This window comes from Gnatocerus cornutus, chromosome 5 (assembly GCF_029298725.1).
Source record: "Gnatocerus cornutus isolate USDA-ARS CGAHR chromosome 5, icGnaCorn1.1, whole genome shotgun sequence".
Lineage (NCBI taxonomy): Eukaryota > Metazoa > Arthropoda > Insecta > Coleoptera > Tenebrionidae > Gnatocerus > Gnatocerus cornutus.
The window spans coordinates 3,601,642-3,619,875 of record NC_142237.1 but is presented as its reverse complement, the minus strand read 5'-3'; the positions used below and the strand labels follow the sequence as shown (position 1 = coordinate 3,619,875).

At 36.4% G+C, this 18,234-nt stretch overlaps 2 protein-coding genes across 2 annotated transcripts; both read right to left on the bottom strand.

The window, feature by feature from the left end:
- Positions 1 to 668: 668 nt before the first annotated feature.
- Positions 669 to 2,376, bottom strand: LOC148173748 (chymotrypsin BII-like). Its single transcript, XM_088035721.1, has 7 exons — positions 2,343 to 2,376; positions 2,019 to 2,301; positions 1,751 to 1,890; positions 1,294 to 1,705; positions 1,095 to 1,245; positions 816 to 1,049; positions 669 to 751 (listed from the first exon to the last, which is right to left on the bottom strand). The coding sequence occupies exons 4-7, from the start codon at positions 1,382 to 1,384 to the stop codon at positions 748 to 750; spliced, it is 480 nt and encodes a 159-aa protein (XP_087891847.1). The 5' UTR covers positions 1,385 to 1,705; positions 1,751 to 1,890; positions 2,019 to 2,301; positions 2,343 to 2,376; the 3' UTR covers positions 669 to 747.
- On the bottom strand, positions 1,544 to 2,361 carry LOC148173749 (chymotrypsin-like elastase family member 1). The gene is made up of 4 exons (XM_088035595.1): positions 2,343 to 2,361; positions 2,201 to 2,287; positions 1,751 to 1,890; positions 1,544 to 1,705 (listed from the first exon to the last, which is right to left on the bottom strand). Exons 1-4 carry the CDS (start codon positions 2,359 to 2,361, stop codon positions 1,544 to 1,546), a joined length of 408 nt encoding a protein of 135 aa, XP_087891721.1.
- Positions 2,377 to 18,234: the final 15,858 nt, after the last annotated feature.

Below are 18,234 nucleotides of genomic sequence, written 5' to 3'. Positions count from 1 at the left end.
TTCGTTTTTGCGCATTTTAGAGTTTATTTATTATTCGTTTTTACGCATTTTAGAGTTTAATGTTCTTTTTTGTTCAAAATAAAATATAAAATGCATTTTACTGTTTCATTTCACTCGATAATATTCATACAAATTGAAAGGTCCAATTTAAGACACCAGTGGTTCAATCTATACCGTTTGCCCTAATTGGACCATTTGCTGCACTTTATTAAAATTAAATTAAATTGCATTTATTATTTTCTAACAAATTTGAAAAAATTCTAGACGTTAGCAGAAGGACTGGTAAATACGTGAGAGAAATTTCAATTTTGTAGAACTAGTAATTTTAGAGTTATTGGCGAAAAAGTCGTACTTGGTCTAATCAGGGCAACTCTCCCCTATTTTAGAAACACTTTATTTATTTTCCATCCATAGTATCGGACACCCAAAGATAATAAGGAGCATATCTCGTGTAACCAGAAGGATCAGTACTTTCACATCCGTTTCCACTAATAAAACTGGCGATGCCTACAATTAAGAAAAGACTTCCAGATCTTTGAAGAAGTGGACTGCCATTGTCACCCTAAAATATTTGTTTTAGTAACAAAACTTAAACTGTGCTCATTTCTCACAGTGCAAGTTCCCTCGTTGTAATTTCCTTCGATACAAATCATGTTATCGACTATTTGATTCCCGTAATATAATTTGCATTCTTCGGTGGCTAGAGCTGTGGCCTCAAGATACTGGAGGTGTTCAGACAGTTCAGCATCAACTGAAACATCAAATTGCAGATTAAAACAAAATCCAGAGTCTTACCATCGTTGGTTTGACCTCACCCCAACACTAAAACTTCTTGGCCTTCCTTTATCGGGTCTATAAGAAAATTGGCATTTTTAAGATAATCTGAAAGTTCGACCCTGATTCTTAGTTTAATTAGTCCAATGTCAGCTTCCAGTGTCAATGGATTAAAGTCCGGATGAACAAAGTACTCGAAAGAAGAAACAGTAATTCTGTTAGAATCATAAGTTGTTAAAGTTGACGACCCGAGTTGAATTGTGAAAAGCGTAGCACTGCGAGAAAACTTTAAAAAATGATAATTTTCTCTCAAGTCTTACTTGTTGACACAAGTTGCTGCAGTTACTACCCATTGAGAGCGCGTAAGAGCACCTCCACAGAAAAATCTACTGTCTTCTGTTTGGACAGTGATGGCGGCAGCAAATGGAAACTGCCCAGCCATAGCATCTTGACCTCCAATAACTCTCGAGCCTTGAATGAATTTGAGTAATTAGCAATTTTCAAATGTTTGAAACGTACCATGTTCTGCTGTTACTTCAAGCAAGAAAAATGCTAAGTTTAGAATAGTTGCGTGTGTTCTCATTTTGGGAGACGTAAATAGTAAGTACATTAACAATTTATTGCCTGATAAGTGTTGAAATGATTTATGATTAATGATATCTAAAACGGGATTAAAAAAAGGATGCTTTATTCATTTTCTGTGAGATAACTAATCGCTTGTTTACAAAAATGAACGATAAAGATGATTAACTGTTGCAATTTTTACTGTTTAAGACGATGTAACATTAGCAAGCCACTCATAGTAAGGCCACGTCCTTGTATATCCTGAAGGATCGGTACTTTCACACCCATTTCCACTCACAAAACTTGCAACTCCGGAAACTCTGGGATATCGTCCAATGTACTCTACCAAAGGACCTCCATTGTCGCCCTTAAACAAGATTTTTTTATTCAGTCGATAAATATTTCTAAATACCGTGCAAGATCCTTGATTATAGTCTCCAGAAACACAAACCATGGTATCACTAAGTTGACTCCCATAAAACATTTTACACTCTGCATTGGACAAAACGGTGGTGTATACGTATTGCAAACTTTCTGATAGCTCCGGATCATCTTAAATAGAATTAGCAAAGAGTACTTTAATGGTATGTTATTTACATTCATGCAACTGTAAGTTTAATTTTACGGCTTATAACAATGTTAACTTTACGGCATTTGCTAAAGAGCCGTAAAATTCTTACCGTGCGAGATTTGTAAAGCTTTTTGGCTGATAAACAAGGATTTTTAGTAGCGGTTATTGCAGCAGCATCACCCCAAGATCTTGCAATACTTCCTAAGAACTTCTTATGTGACTTTGAGCTGTTGCTTTGAATTTAAAAAGTGCTGTTTGTGTCCAAGAGGCTTGTCACTATTTTTTACTTACAGTCATTTGTTTGTCCCCAACCTATCACAGTGACGCCGGTGTTATTATAAAGCTCAAAACCAGGCAGATTAATGACGTTTATGTAAGCTAAAAACAAATATCTAAAGAAAAACTACCATTTTTACGCCTCTCTGGTACTGACTGTTTAAACTAATAGCCATTCTCAGTTTAATTAGGCCAAGATCGTTTTCTATTCGACTGGAATCAAACCCTGGATGTAAAATATACTCAGAAGAAGCTAAAGTAACACGGTTTGAATCGTCTTCAGTTAACTTATTAGATACCAGATGAATTGTAAAAAGAGTTGCACTACAAAGCAAACGTTTAGGTGATGTCAAAGATGGTTTTACTCACTTGTCGACACAATGTCCTGATGTTAAGATGTAAGTACTGGTAACCAAAGCCCCTCCACAGAAGAATTTGCTGCTTTGAGTTTGAACCCACTATGTTATTATCCACGTCGTAAAGAAAACTAACTGACAAATTCGCGACTCTATTTAATGCAGGTAAAAATATATCGTAGAGGACTATTTTTAAAATTATTATACTCAATCAAATTTGTGGTATTTCCAACTTTATTACAAAAATAAGTTGCGCATCTACTGTGATCACCGAATATATGAGCAGGTCCATTATGAATGTCCCGTTTTAAATTTTCGATTTTTTCTGAGAATGACAAATTTTCATTTTTTCTGTATCTAATCGCACCTACTACAGCTGTTCTAAATTTAAGTATATTTGTTCGCAAAAATTCTAACTTGAAGGTCTGTTCTGGGAATTTTTGAAATTTCGCGCAATTTTGTACAATAATTTCTTAAAACATGATTTCTACACTCAATTTTTTTAATAAAATATGTTGGTCCATATGGTCTTGCTGCTTGAATTTTCTTATACACACTACTGTCTCCATCACCGATAATAAATTTAAATCTTAAATTATGCATCTGAACAGACTTTTTAAAAGCCTCTAAAATAACACCTGCCTCCATTGATGTGGATGATTTTTTCCAATTTGCAAAACATTTATGGCGGGGCACTGATTTCTTATCAGTCTTGAATCGTTTACAAAACTTGCATAATTTATTTTTAACAGCCACATATAAATTTTTTTTGGTTCTCGCACCGATTACACATCCAACTACCGATAAAGCATTATAATTAGACTTATAAGAACGCTTGGACCATGCTCCATCAACAATTACAGTAATAAAAGGTACCCCATCAGCATCAATATCACCTAATTCCACCGCTAATTTACTTTCTTCTTGTCCAGCAGATAGCATTTCATCAATAGCCAATGTTTGCGTTTTTTCAAAAACTTTTCTTTCCGTGTTAACGTATTTTTTAGAACTCATTTTAATTTTCGGGCAGGCTTTTCTGTTTGAAAAGTATGCAACTTTAACAACACCTTTGATTGACAGCTGCCAAAAGGGATTACCGAGGATTTGGTAATGAGGGAATCATAAACTTTATGGAAACGGTCGCTTGACCTGCACATTTCCTAAGAAACCCAGCGGTTGGAACAATAAATTCGTGTTGGACCAAAGATGAGTTTAAATATCAGGATTTGAGTTTCTCTGCGTTTTGAGCCCGTGAAATTTCTGGTTCTAGTAGGTAAAAATTTTACGGGCGTAATTTTTTTTTTCAATTAATGGAAAATGTATGTATAAAATCCGCAAATTTCCAGTTTCCATAGTACGTAATGGCAGAATGTTTTTTAATTGAAAAATGTAATTTTCGTAAATGTAGTCCGAAATTTTTCCTCACTGGTCGCCGGGGAAAGTTTAAAATTACTTATTATTTTATTATTTTTATTTGAGAAAAACGCATTTAATTTTTTTTAACCAAACCTTTTACCTGACACATGAGTTTTTGGGCCTTTTTTACTTTGTTGTTTTCTGTGATTTAAAAATTAACTCTTCATAATAATACATCCCGATAATCAATAAAAATAGTTCTCTAATTCATTTTTAACAATTTTAACATTTTAAATTATCATAGTTTCTATATTGGTTAATATTTTTTAAGTCAGAACCACACAGGAAAATCAATTTACTTTTCTAAATCTCTTTAGTGAGTTTTGTTGTTCAAAGTGGGTGAGTTGCTTGTATCAGAATTGCTGTTTATTACAGATATAGAGAGTGTTTACCGTTGCTGGCAAATTTTTGTTTTTTAGATTAGATTATTATTTGCTTTTAATTATTTTATTTTACAATGGCGAACGGTTCAATAAATCATGTAAGCACATCAGTTAAACGAAAAAGTAGAAAGCAAATTGCGAAGCGGTTATGGAAAAATGTTAGAAAGAGTTCCAAAAGTGAAAATGTAAATAGCGGTTTTGAGTCAGAGTTATCGGACGATGTCTTTGAAATAGAAAATGTTTCCAATAATACAAATTTTTCTCTCAGTGGTCGTAGAATTGTAGATATAAATCATTTGTTTAATACTATAAAAAATTTAAAACACGATCAATTTAATTGCAATTTTCAGAACTTTGATATAATTGCGGAAAAACGAATAGGTTTAAAAAGTATATTTACGTATAAGTGTAACATGTGTAGAATTGTAGATACTTTCAGTTCAGAACCAGAAAATGCTAGATGTGAAATTAATGAATCTATTGTTTGCGGAAATGTTGCTGTAGGTGGGGGTCATGCGCAATTAACTGAATTTTGTGCCGCTTTAGATATTCCACAAATGAGTTCTAAAAAATACGGAAAGAAAAGTTTTTGAAAAAACGCAAACATTGGCTATTGATGAAATGCTATCTGCTGGACAAGAAGAAAGTAAATTAGCGGTGGAATTATGTGATATTGATGCTGATGGGGTACCTTTTATTACGGTAATTGTTGATGGAGCATGGTCCAAGCGTTCTTATAAGTCTAATTATAATGCTTTATCGGTAGTTGGATGTGTAATCGGTGCGAGAACCAAAAAAATTTTATATGTGGCTGTTAAAAATAAATTATGTGTAACAAACCCAAACGGAGCCCCTAACATACGAGCGCCCGAAATGGAAGGGGTACTGCTGACGGGACGCGGGAAACGGGCAGTACCACCCGAGTAACGGAAGAGTGTACATCATTGATTGGCAAATTCATTAATAAATCCATTATTCTAATTTTTGGTGCCGTTCTTTGAGCCCTACACAAGAAAATCCGTTACAGTGCAGCGGCAGGATTCACTACGTGCCTTGACGCCACTTTTCGGCCAGTTTTTCACAAGTTTTTGAGACAACGCCCAGATTACGTAAGAACGTAAATTCAGCTATTGTGCTTAATTATTACTCAACATAATTTTGAGGAACGAACCTCAACATTTCCTTGAGGAACGAACCTCAAGAATTGACCCTTTTGAGGAACTAACCTCAAAATTTCCTTGAGGAACGAACCTCAAGAATTGACCGTTTTGAGGAACGAACCTCAAGACTTGACTTTATCGAGGAATGAACCTTGATCGTCTTGAAGAACGAACTTCAAGAACTGACTGTTTTGAGGAACGAACCTCAAGACTTAACTTTATTGAGGAATGAACCTCGATCGTCTTGAAGAACGAACTTCAAGAACTGACTGTTTTGAGGAACGAACCTCAAAACTTAACTTTATTGAGGAATGAACCTCGATCGTCCTGAAGAACGAACTTCAAGGACTGACTTTTTTTTGAGGAATGAACCTCGACCGTCTTGAAGGACGAACTTCAAGAACTGACCCTTTTTGAGGAACGAACCTCAAGAACTGACCTTTTTGAGGAACGAACCTCAAAAACTGACCCTTTTGAGGAACGAACCTCAAGAATTGACCATTTTAAGGAACGAACCTTAATTAGAATTTAGTTGAGAATATGGGCAAGCACAAAAAGCGTCACATGGACTCATCCAGTTCAACCGATTGTGAGTCAAGTAGTGAAGGGCATAGAACACACCAAAACAAGAGACTTCGACAAGAAAGGCATACAGAAAGTAATTTCCCGAGGTCCAAGGTCGTGGTGCCAACATCTTCTCGCAGCGATAGCGAAAGAATAAGAGAACTCGAAGAAGTTGTCGACAGATTGTCAAGAGCAAGTAACCCTTCGACAATCTCGTATAGAATGACCTCTGATGCCATTCCTGAGTTTGACCCAGCAATCAAGGCAATGACCATTACTAAATGGTTATGTAAAATTGAACAGCTTGGGCGAATAAATGACTGGTCTGAACTCATCATGATACAACACATGCAGAGTCGTCTGAAAGGTGTTGCAAGAAACTGGTACGACAACCTAACCACATACGATCATACTTGGGAAGAATGGAAAGTCTTACTGACGAGAACTTTTCCTGAGCACAAAGATTTTGCTCATTTGCTTCGAGTTATGATGGACAGAATTAAAAGACATGACGAGTCGTGGGCAAACTATTTCTTTGAGAAAATGGGACTGATTAGGGCATGTCAAATTTCTGATGTTAACGCCATATCATGTGTCATTGACGGTATTGATGATACTATGATAAAAACAGGCGCCAGAGCGGGACGTTACAGCAGTCCAGAGTTACTGTATTCAGAGTTCCTTGCAGCTCTCCCATCCACTGAAAGATCCGATCGTTGTAAATCAGATTTGAGAGGTAGACTAACTCAAAGGCGATTCGGTAACACACAGAAGTTTTCGAGGGACAGAGTCTCAGTCTCCCATAAGTCTGGAGATAAGAACAGAGCAGACAACAAAACCTCAGGCAGAACTGTCAAATGCTTCAATTGTGGCGACGTTGGTCACCTGGCTCATCGGTGTCCAAAACCTAAGAAGAGATGTTCTAACTGCAGACTGCTAGGACATGTGACATCTGATTGTCCTGCGACGACGACGAAAGGAACGAACCTTAGCGTCGAGACAATTGGGGGCAATCCATGCTACAACATCGAGTGCTTCTTAAACGGCATTGCATTCAAGGGGTACCTAGATACGGGGTGTACTGGAGTCCTAATAAATGAAACTACAGCCCGAGACCTGAGTCTGAAAATTGATCCGGTACCATGTCTTGTGAAAGGGTACGGAAACAGCGAAGTTTCAGCTCTAGGCAAATCTAAAGTCCACCTCAAACTTGACCTAGTCGAAGACGATGTCGACGTCTACGTCATGGACGATGACATTCAAAGCATTCCCATTCTTGTTGGGCAACCTTTCATCAACACCAACAACAGGGTGCTGCTTGTGAGGAACGACGAGATAAGGGTCGTCCCAGAATCGCAAGATGTAACTCAAGCTTTCAACGCATTTGCTCCAAAGGTTAATGTGACCTTATGCGCAGTCGATACAACCATCATCCCACCAAAGTACGTTGGGTATGTTCCTGTTTTCTGTAAGGAAGAACATCAGGGTGATGTATTTGTTGAGGGGCGAGTACGAACTCTACCTAACAGAGAACATTTTGTCACTCAATGTGTTGTGTCTGCACCAAATGGGGTTGTGTCAATAATTAACACGTCAGAAAACCCAGTTGAGTATCGCTCCTCTCAAGTTGTTGCCAGAGGAAGTATTTGTTGCCAGGAACGCGAACCTGACAAAATTCAAGTTTTAACTGCCGATGTCCGGAAACCATTCGAATTACCAGACATCAATCTTCAAGTCAACAGCCAACTGAGTGATGAAGAAAAGCTCGCTCTGCTTAATCTACTCAACAAATTTAGACACTGTTTCGCTCAAAATTTGAACGAATTAGGAAGATGTAAAGACGTAGAGATGCAGATTCACTTAAATGACGATCGTCCGGTGACATATCGACCTTACAAATTGGCATTTTCTGAAAGAACCAAACTTCAAGAGATTGTTAAAGAACTTGCGGACAACGAAATCGTGAGAGATAGCAATTCTCCATACGCCAGTCCAATTCTACTTGTAAAGAAGAAGTCCGGAGAAACACGGCTATGTATTGACTATCGAGCTTTAAACGCGAAAACAATCAAGGACTGTTTTCCACTGCCAAGGACGGACGAACATCTGGATCGTCTTTCTGGAAGTCGATACTTCACAAGTTTGGACTTAGCATCTGGTTACCATCAGATTCAAATTGCAGCAGATTCCATCAAGAAAACGGCGTTCATTACACCCGATGGCCATTACGAATATCTGAGAATGCCATTTGGCCTAGTTAACGCTCCAGCTGTATTCCAGAGGACCGTCAATAAAGTCTTAGGTCCATTACGATACACTCAAGCTTTGGCCTACATGGACGATGTGCTAATACCATCGAAAGATTTTAACAGCGGTCTTGAAGCATTGGAGAATGTTCTTAAGGCATTTGGAAACTTTGGTCTAACACTCAAGTTATCAAAGTGCTTCTTCTTCCAAAGAACAACTGAGTATCTGGGACACGAAGTAAGTCAAGATGGAGTCAAGCCTGGAACGAGAAAGATTAAGGCCGTTAAACAGTTCCCGAAACCAAAGAACGCTCATGAAATAAGGCAATTCATTGGACTCGCCGGGTATTTTAGAAGATATGTCAAGAATTTCGCACAAATTGCAAGACCCTTGACGAAACTCACTCGAAAGGACGTAACTTTTGAGTGGGCAGAAGAACAAGAGAGAGCATTTGAAGAACTCAAGAAGCGGTTAATTGACCGGCCGATATTAGCTTTGTACAACCCGAAATCAGCAGTAACTGAAGTACACACGGACGCCTCTAAATGGGGAATAGGTGGAATCCTTATGCAAGGTTCTGACAAAGTAAACCTCCACCCAATTCAATACTACAGTCGACAGACGTCGAAAGAAGAACAACGATACCATTCTTATGAACTTGAAACACTAGCGGTAGTGTACAGCTTGAAACAATTCCGAGTCTACTTGTTGGGATTGAGATTTGTAGTCGTCACCGACTGCAATGCTCTCAGAACGACTTTTTCCAAACGAGACCTCTTACCACGAGTAGGAAGATGGTGGCTAGAAATTCAAGAATATGACTTCTCTGTTGAATACAGACCAGGGACTAAAATGTGTCATGTAGACGCTCTCAGCAGAAACGCACTTGATGATCGAGTAGAAGTTGCTTACGTCGAGATTGATATCTCTGACTCTGACTGGATACTGTCTACACAGTTAACTGACGAGAGATGCAAGTATCTCAATGAGGTATTGAGGAGGAAACCGGTGGATAAAGAAGAAGCAAACATTCACTCGGAGTTCCAGTTAAATGACAACAGGGTGTATAAGAAAACACTCTCGGGTCCCAAATGGTTGGTCCCCAGACATGTTCGCAACCAGATTCTAAAATTCAACCACGATGACAAAGGACATTTTGGAACAGAGAAAACTCTAGACACAATCAAAGACACCTACTGGTTCCCAGGCATGAGGCGCTACACAAAGAAATATGTAGCCAGTTGCCTGCAATGCCAGTATAAAAAGGGGAAGACCGGGATGAAGCCAGGATTTCTGAATTCAATAGAAAAGATTTCCGAACCCATGGACACGATACACATTGATCATCTTGGGCCTTTCGTACGAACCAAGAAGAAGAACAGCTACTTAGTGGTTGCTGTCGATGGCTTTACTAAGTTTGTCTTCATGAAGCCTGTGCAAAGTACAAAAGTTGGGCCAGTTATCGTATTCCTGAAGGGCATATTTGAAGTGTTTGGCGTCCCACGAAGGATTGTTTGCGACAGAGGTTCCGCTTTCACAAGTAAACGGTTTACAAGTTATAGCCAAGAGTGTGGAATTAAGACGATATACACAGCGACGGCTACTCCCAGGGCAAATGGCCAGGTGGAACGGTACAATCAAACAATCATCAGTGCCATAATGACGTCCATGAAAGACGAGGAACATTGGGACCAGACAGTCACTAAAGTTCAATTTGCATTGAACAACAGCATTAATACTGCGACCGGTAAAAGTCCATACCAGTTGTTTCTGGGTTACAAACCTAGGGCAGCAAGTGATGCATTTATGCAACATACCGTGCAGAGCGGTCAAGGGAACGAACCTTTGGCTGAAATGAGACGACAGGCTGCAGAAAGGATCGGCAGTGAACAGGCAAAACAGAAACGAATCTTTGACCAGGAAAGGACCAGGCCGATCGAGTACAAGGAAGGCGATCAGGTCCTGATCAGGAAACCAGTTCTTACCAACGACGGGAAAAGTAAGAAGACCCTGTCAAAATACCACGGACCATTTATAGTGGTGAAAGTATTACCTCACGAAAGGTATTACATAGAAGACCTGCCTGGAGTAGACAGATCCCAAAAGTTCTACAAAGGGATATGTGCAGTGGATCGAATGAAACGATTCACAATAAGCAATGACTCTGACACGAAATCAGAATCATGTGATGAAAGCTCACAGTAGACGAATACTGGTGAGAGGACCTCATGTGAGGTGTGAAACGAATCACACACTCACGCAGGAAGTATTTACTAACAAGGGTTGATGTGCTGTGTTACAGGCTTGACTAAGAAGTCAAAGCCTTTTGTCTGGCTTCTTCTCTTTTAGGTCACCCAGGCGAGAATGGACCCTATTATTTGCTGGTTTACTAATTGTCGTTGAACGTTGGGTTATGGGGCAATTTAAAATTGGATTTATTTCTAATTACGGTTTGTCTCTAGGTAGCCTTAATCTGCAGGGGCGCAGATTGAAGTAGCGTGGCCGACTGTAACAAACCCAAACGGAGCCCCTAACATACGAGCGCCCGAAATGGAAGGGGTACTGCTGACGGGACGCGGGAAACGGGCAGTACCACCCGAGTAACGGAAGAGTGTACATCATTGATTGGCAAATTCATTAATAAATCCATTATTCTAATTTTTGGTGCCGTTCTTTGAGCCCTACACAAGAAAATCCGTTACATATGCAAGTTTTGTAAACGATTCAAGACTGATAAGAAATCAGTGCCCCGCCATAAATGTTTTGCAAATTGGAAAAAATCATCCACATCAATGGAGGCAGGTGTTATTTTAGAGGCTTTTAAAAAGTCTGTTCAGATGCATAATTTAAGATTTAAATTTATTATCGGTGATGGAGACAGTAGTGTGTATAAGAAAATTCAAGCAGCAAGACCATATGGACCAACATATTTTATTCAAAAAATTGAGTGTAGAAATCATGTTTTAAGAAATTATTGTACAAAATTGCGCGAAATTTCAAAAATTCCCAGAACAGACCTTCAAGTTAGAATTTTTGCGAACAAATATACTTAAATTTAGAACAGCTGTAGTAAGTGCGATTAGATACAGAAAAAAAGAAAATTTGCCATTCTCAGAAAAAATCGAAAATTTAAAACGAGACATTCATAATGGACCTGCTCATATATTCGGTGATCACAGTAAATGCGCAACTTAATTTTGTAATAAAGTTGGAAATACCACAAATTTGATTGAGTATAATAATTTTAAAAATAGTTCTCTCTACGATATATTTTTACCTAAAATAGAGTCGCGAATTTGTCAGTTAGTTTACTTTACGACGTGGATAATAACATAGTGGAATGTTTCAATTCTGTCGTTAATAAATTTGTAGGTGGGAAACGAATTAACTTTTCTCTTGCCGGGTCTTACCAAGGGAGATGTTATGCGGCAGCATTGAATTTTAATAGTGATCATACTTTTGTATATAAATTTTTAAAAAACAATGCGGGATTTGATACTCCGGGAATATACGTTAATAAATTTCGGGAACATAAATTAAAACAAAAGAAGAAAAAGCATGGTAGAAAAATTAATGTTAGATTACAAAGTGCAGATTCGGATTATGGTGCGTGTAACAAAAACTCAGAATCCAACGAAGTAGTTCCGGACATATTATTGGAGGAGTACGAAACAAGAAAAAATATATTTTTAAATGAGCTGTCATTGGCCAATGGTTTAGATATTGAAAGAAAAACAGTTCAGCAGCGGCATAGCGATGAATGGAACAAAGAACGGCAAATTAGATTGACAGCGAGTAATTTCGGAAAAATTTGTAAAATGAGAGACGGAACAGACACGTCAAACACGGTAAAGTCATTGTTATATGGTTCTGGTTTGAGGTCAAAAAAACTACCGAATGCATTACAATACGGAGTTGATAATGAAGAAAAAGCCACAAATAAATTTATGGAAATCACGGGTTTAAAAGTTCAAAATTGCGGTTTGTTTATAGACGATGATAAAAAATTTTTAGGCGCCACCCCTGATGGGTTAATCGGAACTGATGCGATAATTGAAATTAAATGTCCTTATTCAGCAAGAAACAGCACCATTGAAAGAGCGGTAAACGAGAAACTTATAGATTTCTGTCAAATTAATCCTAATAACGAAGGTACAATAGAATTAAAACGGTCCCATAATTATATGTATCAAATTCAAGATCAGCTGCATATTACTAAACGGGATAGATGTTTTTTTGTAGTTTATACAAAACTAGATTTGAAATATACAATTGTAGAGAGAGACAATGATTTTTGGAATACATTTATGGTTTCCCATTTGGAAAAATTTTATATGAATGCCTTACTTCCTGAAATAATAGATTCTAGAGTTAGCCGAGAACAAACGATTAGAAGAATTTTAAAGACAGACTTATAAATTATGTTCATTCAAATGTCCGGATTGTCATTTCTAAAATAAAGTAGTTTTATAGTTAGAGTCAAAAGAGTGCAGCAGGCCTATTGGGGAGAGCACTTAAAAAAAACGCGCCGTCTCTCTGTACCCCAAGGGTGGTGTGGAAAACAGTGAATTATATTACAGTTTAAAAATATTATTTCTCAATTCACTTGCTACAAGTACCTTCGATGTTTGTTGCCGAGAGCGACCAGAGTTGGGTCTTTACCTACTTTTACCCGACAGCAGTTTATTACAATTGGGCGGAACGTCAGTGACCCCCTAGTGAGCGGTCGTAAATCATGAGATTTGCATAAGATGATTTGCGTTAGTTGTACTGTTGGTTGCCTATTTTTGATTTGTTTTTTTATTAATAACTTCAAAATTATAGCATAATGACAAAAACAAAAATGTCACCTCCATAGAGGTTTTAATTCTCCACATGTTGGTATTTTTTTTAACTTCGTAGGTTGCTTCATATTCCTTAAAAACGAAAAATGGGAATTTCAGTTTTTAATTAATTAAAGTCAAATTTTTCACTTTTTCAAAATTGGAAGATGTCACCTCCATAGCTCTATCTGAGACGCATACATACAGAGGTCGAGCGATTTTTCAAAGTCCAAAATGCGCTTCAAAAACGAAAAATCGTAAGCCATATACCGGGTATATGCGTAGCGTAGACCCTTAACTCTTTTGAATTCTTATTTCAGGAATTAACTGGAATAATCGTGGCAACCAAAATTAATCTAGCAAGACGCAATTTGCTGTTCTGATACATAAAGAGCCGGTATAGATAATAATTTAATTGAATGTAAGTTAATCTGGCAACTAATTTGAGAATTGCTAACATTTGATTGACCGAAAAACGGTTACATTGTATAACTTTAACATAATATTAAGTATTTAAACGAAATAAATCCTCTATGATTAATGCATTTTCCGGTTCAATTTCTTACAGCGAAGCCCGTTGGTTTTCAAATTATTTTTCTTGGTACATTTTATTATTTATTTTTAATGTAATATAAAAAAAAATCCAAGTGCAATTATTTCTATCAGAGTTTCAAAAATCGAAAGACATAAACAACGGAGTCATATTTCTTTGCTAATTGTTAAATGAGAGTTAACTGCAATCGCAGTAAATGCAGCCTGTATAATTTACTTATTTTCCTGTTCATTTTTTTATAGCGAAGCCCGTTGGTTTTTAATTTATTTAATTTTAGTACTTCTAAGGGTGGGTTTCACCAACGTCAGTTAAATGCTCGGTTAGTTATTCAATAGATAAATTTTATTTGTCAGTTAAGTAAAATTTTGTTTCACCAAAATATTTTGACGTCTGGTTTATTATTTAACGAATAGTTAACTAGAGTGTGATTTTTGCCTAGAGTGTTCATTGAAGTGTCATCGTTGACAGTTATATAAAAGTTTACGTTTTTGAAAACAGTTAGCAAATTATACCAAAACTCCTTGTTATGTCTGTATCAAGAGAGAATAAGTTTATCACGCAATGCTACAGTTGGTAAAACCGAAAAAATCAGTAAGATTAACAAGAATGACGCTGGTAGAAACAAGAAATGAGGTAGTGCATTGCATTTGCGAACGACATTGCATTATTGGTAAAATGGTGGTACTAACTTCTGAGGAAATCAAGCAATTGATAGGAAAGTTTGGGTTGGCAAATCGCTTTATAAATGTCTGTGTGTTAGTTAAATCGGAAAAAGAGCTAAAGGGGGTGGTAAGAAAATTAGAATAAGGAGAAGTATTTGAAGTTGGACTGGAAATTAATGAGAAAAAAACAAAATTACATGGTGATAGCGAGACCAGATAGAGAATGAGCTGGACAATGTGAAGTGAGAGGAGGCGAAATTAATAGAAAATATATTTTTGTAGATGTTGAAGACTTCGTGCATCTAGTGCAAGTAGGAAAAGAGGGAAAAGAAGAGAAAGAAATAAATAAAAGCCAGAGTTGTGAAGGAAAACTGAAAATACGGAAGTTTAAAAGCTATGTTGAAATCTAAATATTAGGATAGCAGAGAAGAATTAACCAGGAGGTGTGTATGCACTCTACCATGAGCAAGTCCTATGCAGAAGACCGATAGGTAAAACAAGAAAAGGGAGACTAAGAAAACGATGGTTAGAAAAGGTCGAGGAGGATCTTGAAAGAGTGGATGGAAGTAGTTACAGACCGAGGTTTTTGGAGGTCGATAATGCAAAAGGTGGAATATTTGCAGTTGTGTTGTAAATCTATGCCTACAAAGCTTGTAATACAAATAAAATATGTGTGTTTATTATATACAAGTTGAGATTTAGAAAACAGAAAATGGATCCATTGCACAAAAAATTGAATTTGATTTAACTTTGATTTAACCGACCGACTTTGCCCAGTTAGTTTATTTGTGGTTTTATTTGATTAATAAACGTTAACTGAAGTTGGTGAAACGACAGCTGTCACATTTATTTAAAAAATAGCGTTATTCGACAGTTAAGTTATTTAACTGCGGTTGGTGAAACCCACCCTTAGTATTTATTTTTAATATAAAGTTAAAAAACATTGCCAAACGCAATTATTTATATCGATGAGAGTTTCAAAAATAAAAGAGCATAAACAACGAAGTTATATTGGTTTGTTAAATGTTAAATGAGAGTTACTTAGATGCCCTCGGTAATCGATGAATCTCGATTTTTTTGTGGATCTAGCTTTTCTGTGGCCATCTTTGTTTCATAGTATATTATGCATTAATTTCAAATCAAATTCCAAAGCTAGGAAAAGCGAGGTTTACAAAAAAGACGAAATTTACGGATTTTGAAAGATGACCTAAGTCCTAATTTTGGTAAAAAATGATTGTTTTGGTACGTAACTGTGGAATTCCATGAAATAAATTGTCACAAACTCACAAAAATTATCAACAGCAGTCTTTTGGCATTGTTGAATTAAAAGTTATAAATTTTCCGCGTACTGTTTGATTTTTTGTAGCGAAGCCCGTTGGTTTTTAATTTATTTTCTTTGATACTTTAATCTATAATTAAAAAAAAATGTCAAGAACAATTATTATTTTTATCTATCAAAGTTTCAAATATTGAAGGACATAAACAAGTTTGCTAAATGTAAAATGCGAATTAACTATGTGGCCCTCGAAAATCGGTAAATCTCGCTTTTTCGTGGATCTAGCTTTTCCGTGACTATCTTTGTTTCATAGCATAACAAATAAGAAATCAAAGGCCACGCAAAAGCGAGGTCCACGAAAAAAGCGAGATTTACCGATTTCCGAGGGCCACCTAGTAAATTCATTATTTCTTGTTGCTAATTACAAAACCGGCTTCATATTTCTTCTTATTTTGACCCCACAAATAGTGGTAGAAATAGTCATTTTCAACATCGAGCTGAAAAAGTCACGACAAATCGTTTAAGAATGAAATCTGTTTTAGTATGATTTCTAAACATAAAATAATTTTATAAAAAAAAACCTTTTCCTATAATTAACGGTAAAGTTGGTGGAACGTCAATCAAGTGTCAATTGACAGCAAATAGCGTTTATTATTGAATGCATATTATAGTAGACAATAAGAGTGCCAACTAGCACGTTGCTTTAAGGAGCTTTTTAAATAATCGAAAACAATTGAAAAACAATGCTATAATGTAACTCTTAAAGTACCGAATAATAAAAACCGGTTTAACGAACTTTGATAAATTGCTTCTTGTTGCTAAGTTCATATCAGATCATAAAAACTATTTTACTTAGATAAACTGCCGTAGATATCTTTAACAACTAGTAAATTCTCATTTTATGTTATTTATTTCTTCAAAAATGAAACATATTCTGAAACAGAATCATTGTTGCCACCTCTGCGTAGGGGAGAGCTATGAAGAAAAGATCTTCTGAAAACCCTATAATATCGAAAATAAAAGATCGACATTTCTGACAAACAATAATTCTAACATTGGAGTACGTAATAATGTAAAAGTTTTTGAAAAATCTTGAGTACATCTTTGTCAAAAAATTAATTTTTCGAAATTACCCCTATTGTATAGGGTAAATTGGCGCATGTCAAACAATAATGTCAACGAAGTTCTTTCCTTTAAAAAATGAGGATAAATTCAAAAATTAAATGTTTATTAATGAAGTAATTATAAAATTAAGAACAAAAATTGTACGAAATTTTGAGTGTCAATTATCATCTCTTTTGTACCCTTATCGGCAAGCGCGTGCCCCAACAATAAATCATGGTTTGCCTGAACTTACCAGAACCGGCTTAAAACATTTTAGTAATCATAAAATTAAGATTTATCTGCGGGGCTAAATTTACCATTTATTATTCTTTAAGAAAAACAATAGAAATGTGGGTAATCTGCGATTAATAATAATCTCTTTGTCCAAGTTTGATGTAATTCATGCACATGTTTCTATAATTTTTAAATATTATTAAGCCGGGACTGGTCGAAGTGACCAAAGTAAGCGCTGCGGTACAACCAGATGGTTTATAGTAACCTCAGTTGACATATACCTAGCAAACATTTTATGACTTAAGTCAAACCACCCATAGAAATAAAACTGGGTGTTGCCGACAAATTTCTAGGTAGAGGATTGACCGATGGCTGAACAGGCCCGGACTCATTTCGTGCTCATTTATGGTCCCCAACCGCAAGGATTAATAACGCCCGGTCCTCTCATAATGTGGCCATAAATTTTATGTCAACCGGGTTTACAGTACAACTCTGGGATGTTTTCTATTGTAGACAAGTTAACTTTTACACAATGGGATAATTTTATTGCTGCTTATAGCCTTATACCTTTTGGGTTACTTTACGCTGATTTGTTTTGATGCCAAGACGCAAGCGAAAATCGACCATAACTGGGTGAACCACAAGCGAAATTCGACCATCGCTGAGTAGATTTCTCTATCAAGAATCTTCGTGTTTTTACGCATCAAGACTTTCGAACAGACAGTGGCGTGGTTAAAATTTGCTGTTCTTCTTTGATTAACAAAAATTGTTACAGTTTTCTTTTTGAGAAAAAGAGGGTTAAGAGTATCAGAGCGCTTATATAATAGGTTAGTATGAATGAAATAATCATTGCAAGGCCATCATAACAGTAATTAGCTGCATTTTTTTTAACTCCAAAATCTGACCCGCCAATGAACTACGTTTGTTTACCAACTACAACCTCTTGACGCCCCAACCCCTTTATCAAGAAACATGTTGGCATCGCTGCAGTTATTATAATTTCTTTGAGTCTGTCCAACGAATAAATAGATGACAGTTTTCCAATCAAATTTGTGCGATAAAAACTAGTACCAACAGCCGCCAAATTTAAAATATTGTCATAATGCTAATTTTAAAATTCATTATTTTTACTAAATTTACTGCTATAAAAATGGTTCCTATTTCTTGATTATAGAAAGGGAATCAACAAACTACCTAATTCGGTGTTTTGTCATTAATTTGTTAACGTAGAGAAAACCTCAAAAACCCTCAATTTTTGCACACTTTAAAGC

Excerpts from the sequence above, each read along its gene's own strand:
- LOC148173748 (XM_088035721.1), bottom strand. The coding sequence starts at position 1,384 with ATGTACTTACTATTTACGTCTCCCAAAATGAGAACACACGCAACTATT. Across the intron at positions 1,246-1,293 it reads TGAAGTAACAGCAGAACATG|GCTCGAGAGTTATTGGAGGT; the intron begins GTACGTTTCAAA and ends AATTCATTCAAG. Across the intron at positions 1,050-1,094 it reads GCAGCAACTTGTGTCAACAA|TGCTACGCTTTTCACAATTC; the intron begins GTAAGACTTGAG and ends GTTTTCTCGCAG.
- LOC148173749 (XM_088035595.1), bottom strand. Across the intron at positions 1,891-2,200 it reads TTGGGGACAAACAAATGACT|ATGATCCGGAGCTATCAGAA; the intron begins GTAAGTAAAAAA and ends ATTCTATTTAAG. Across the intron at positions 1,706-1,750 it reads ATAATCAAGGATCTTGCACG|GGCGACAATGGAGGTCCTTT; the intron begins GTATTTAGAAAT and ends ATCTTGTTTAAG.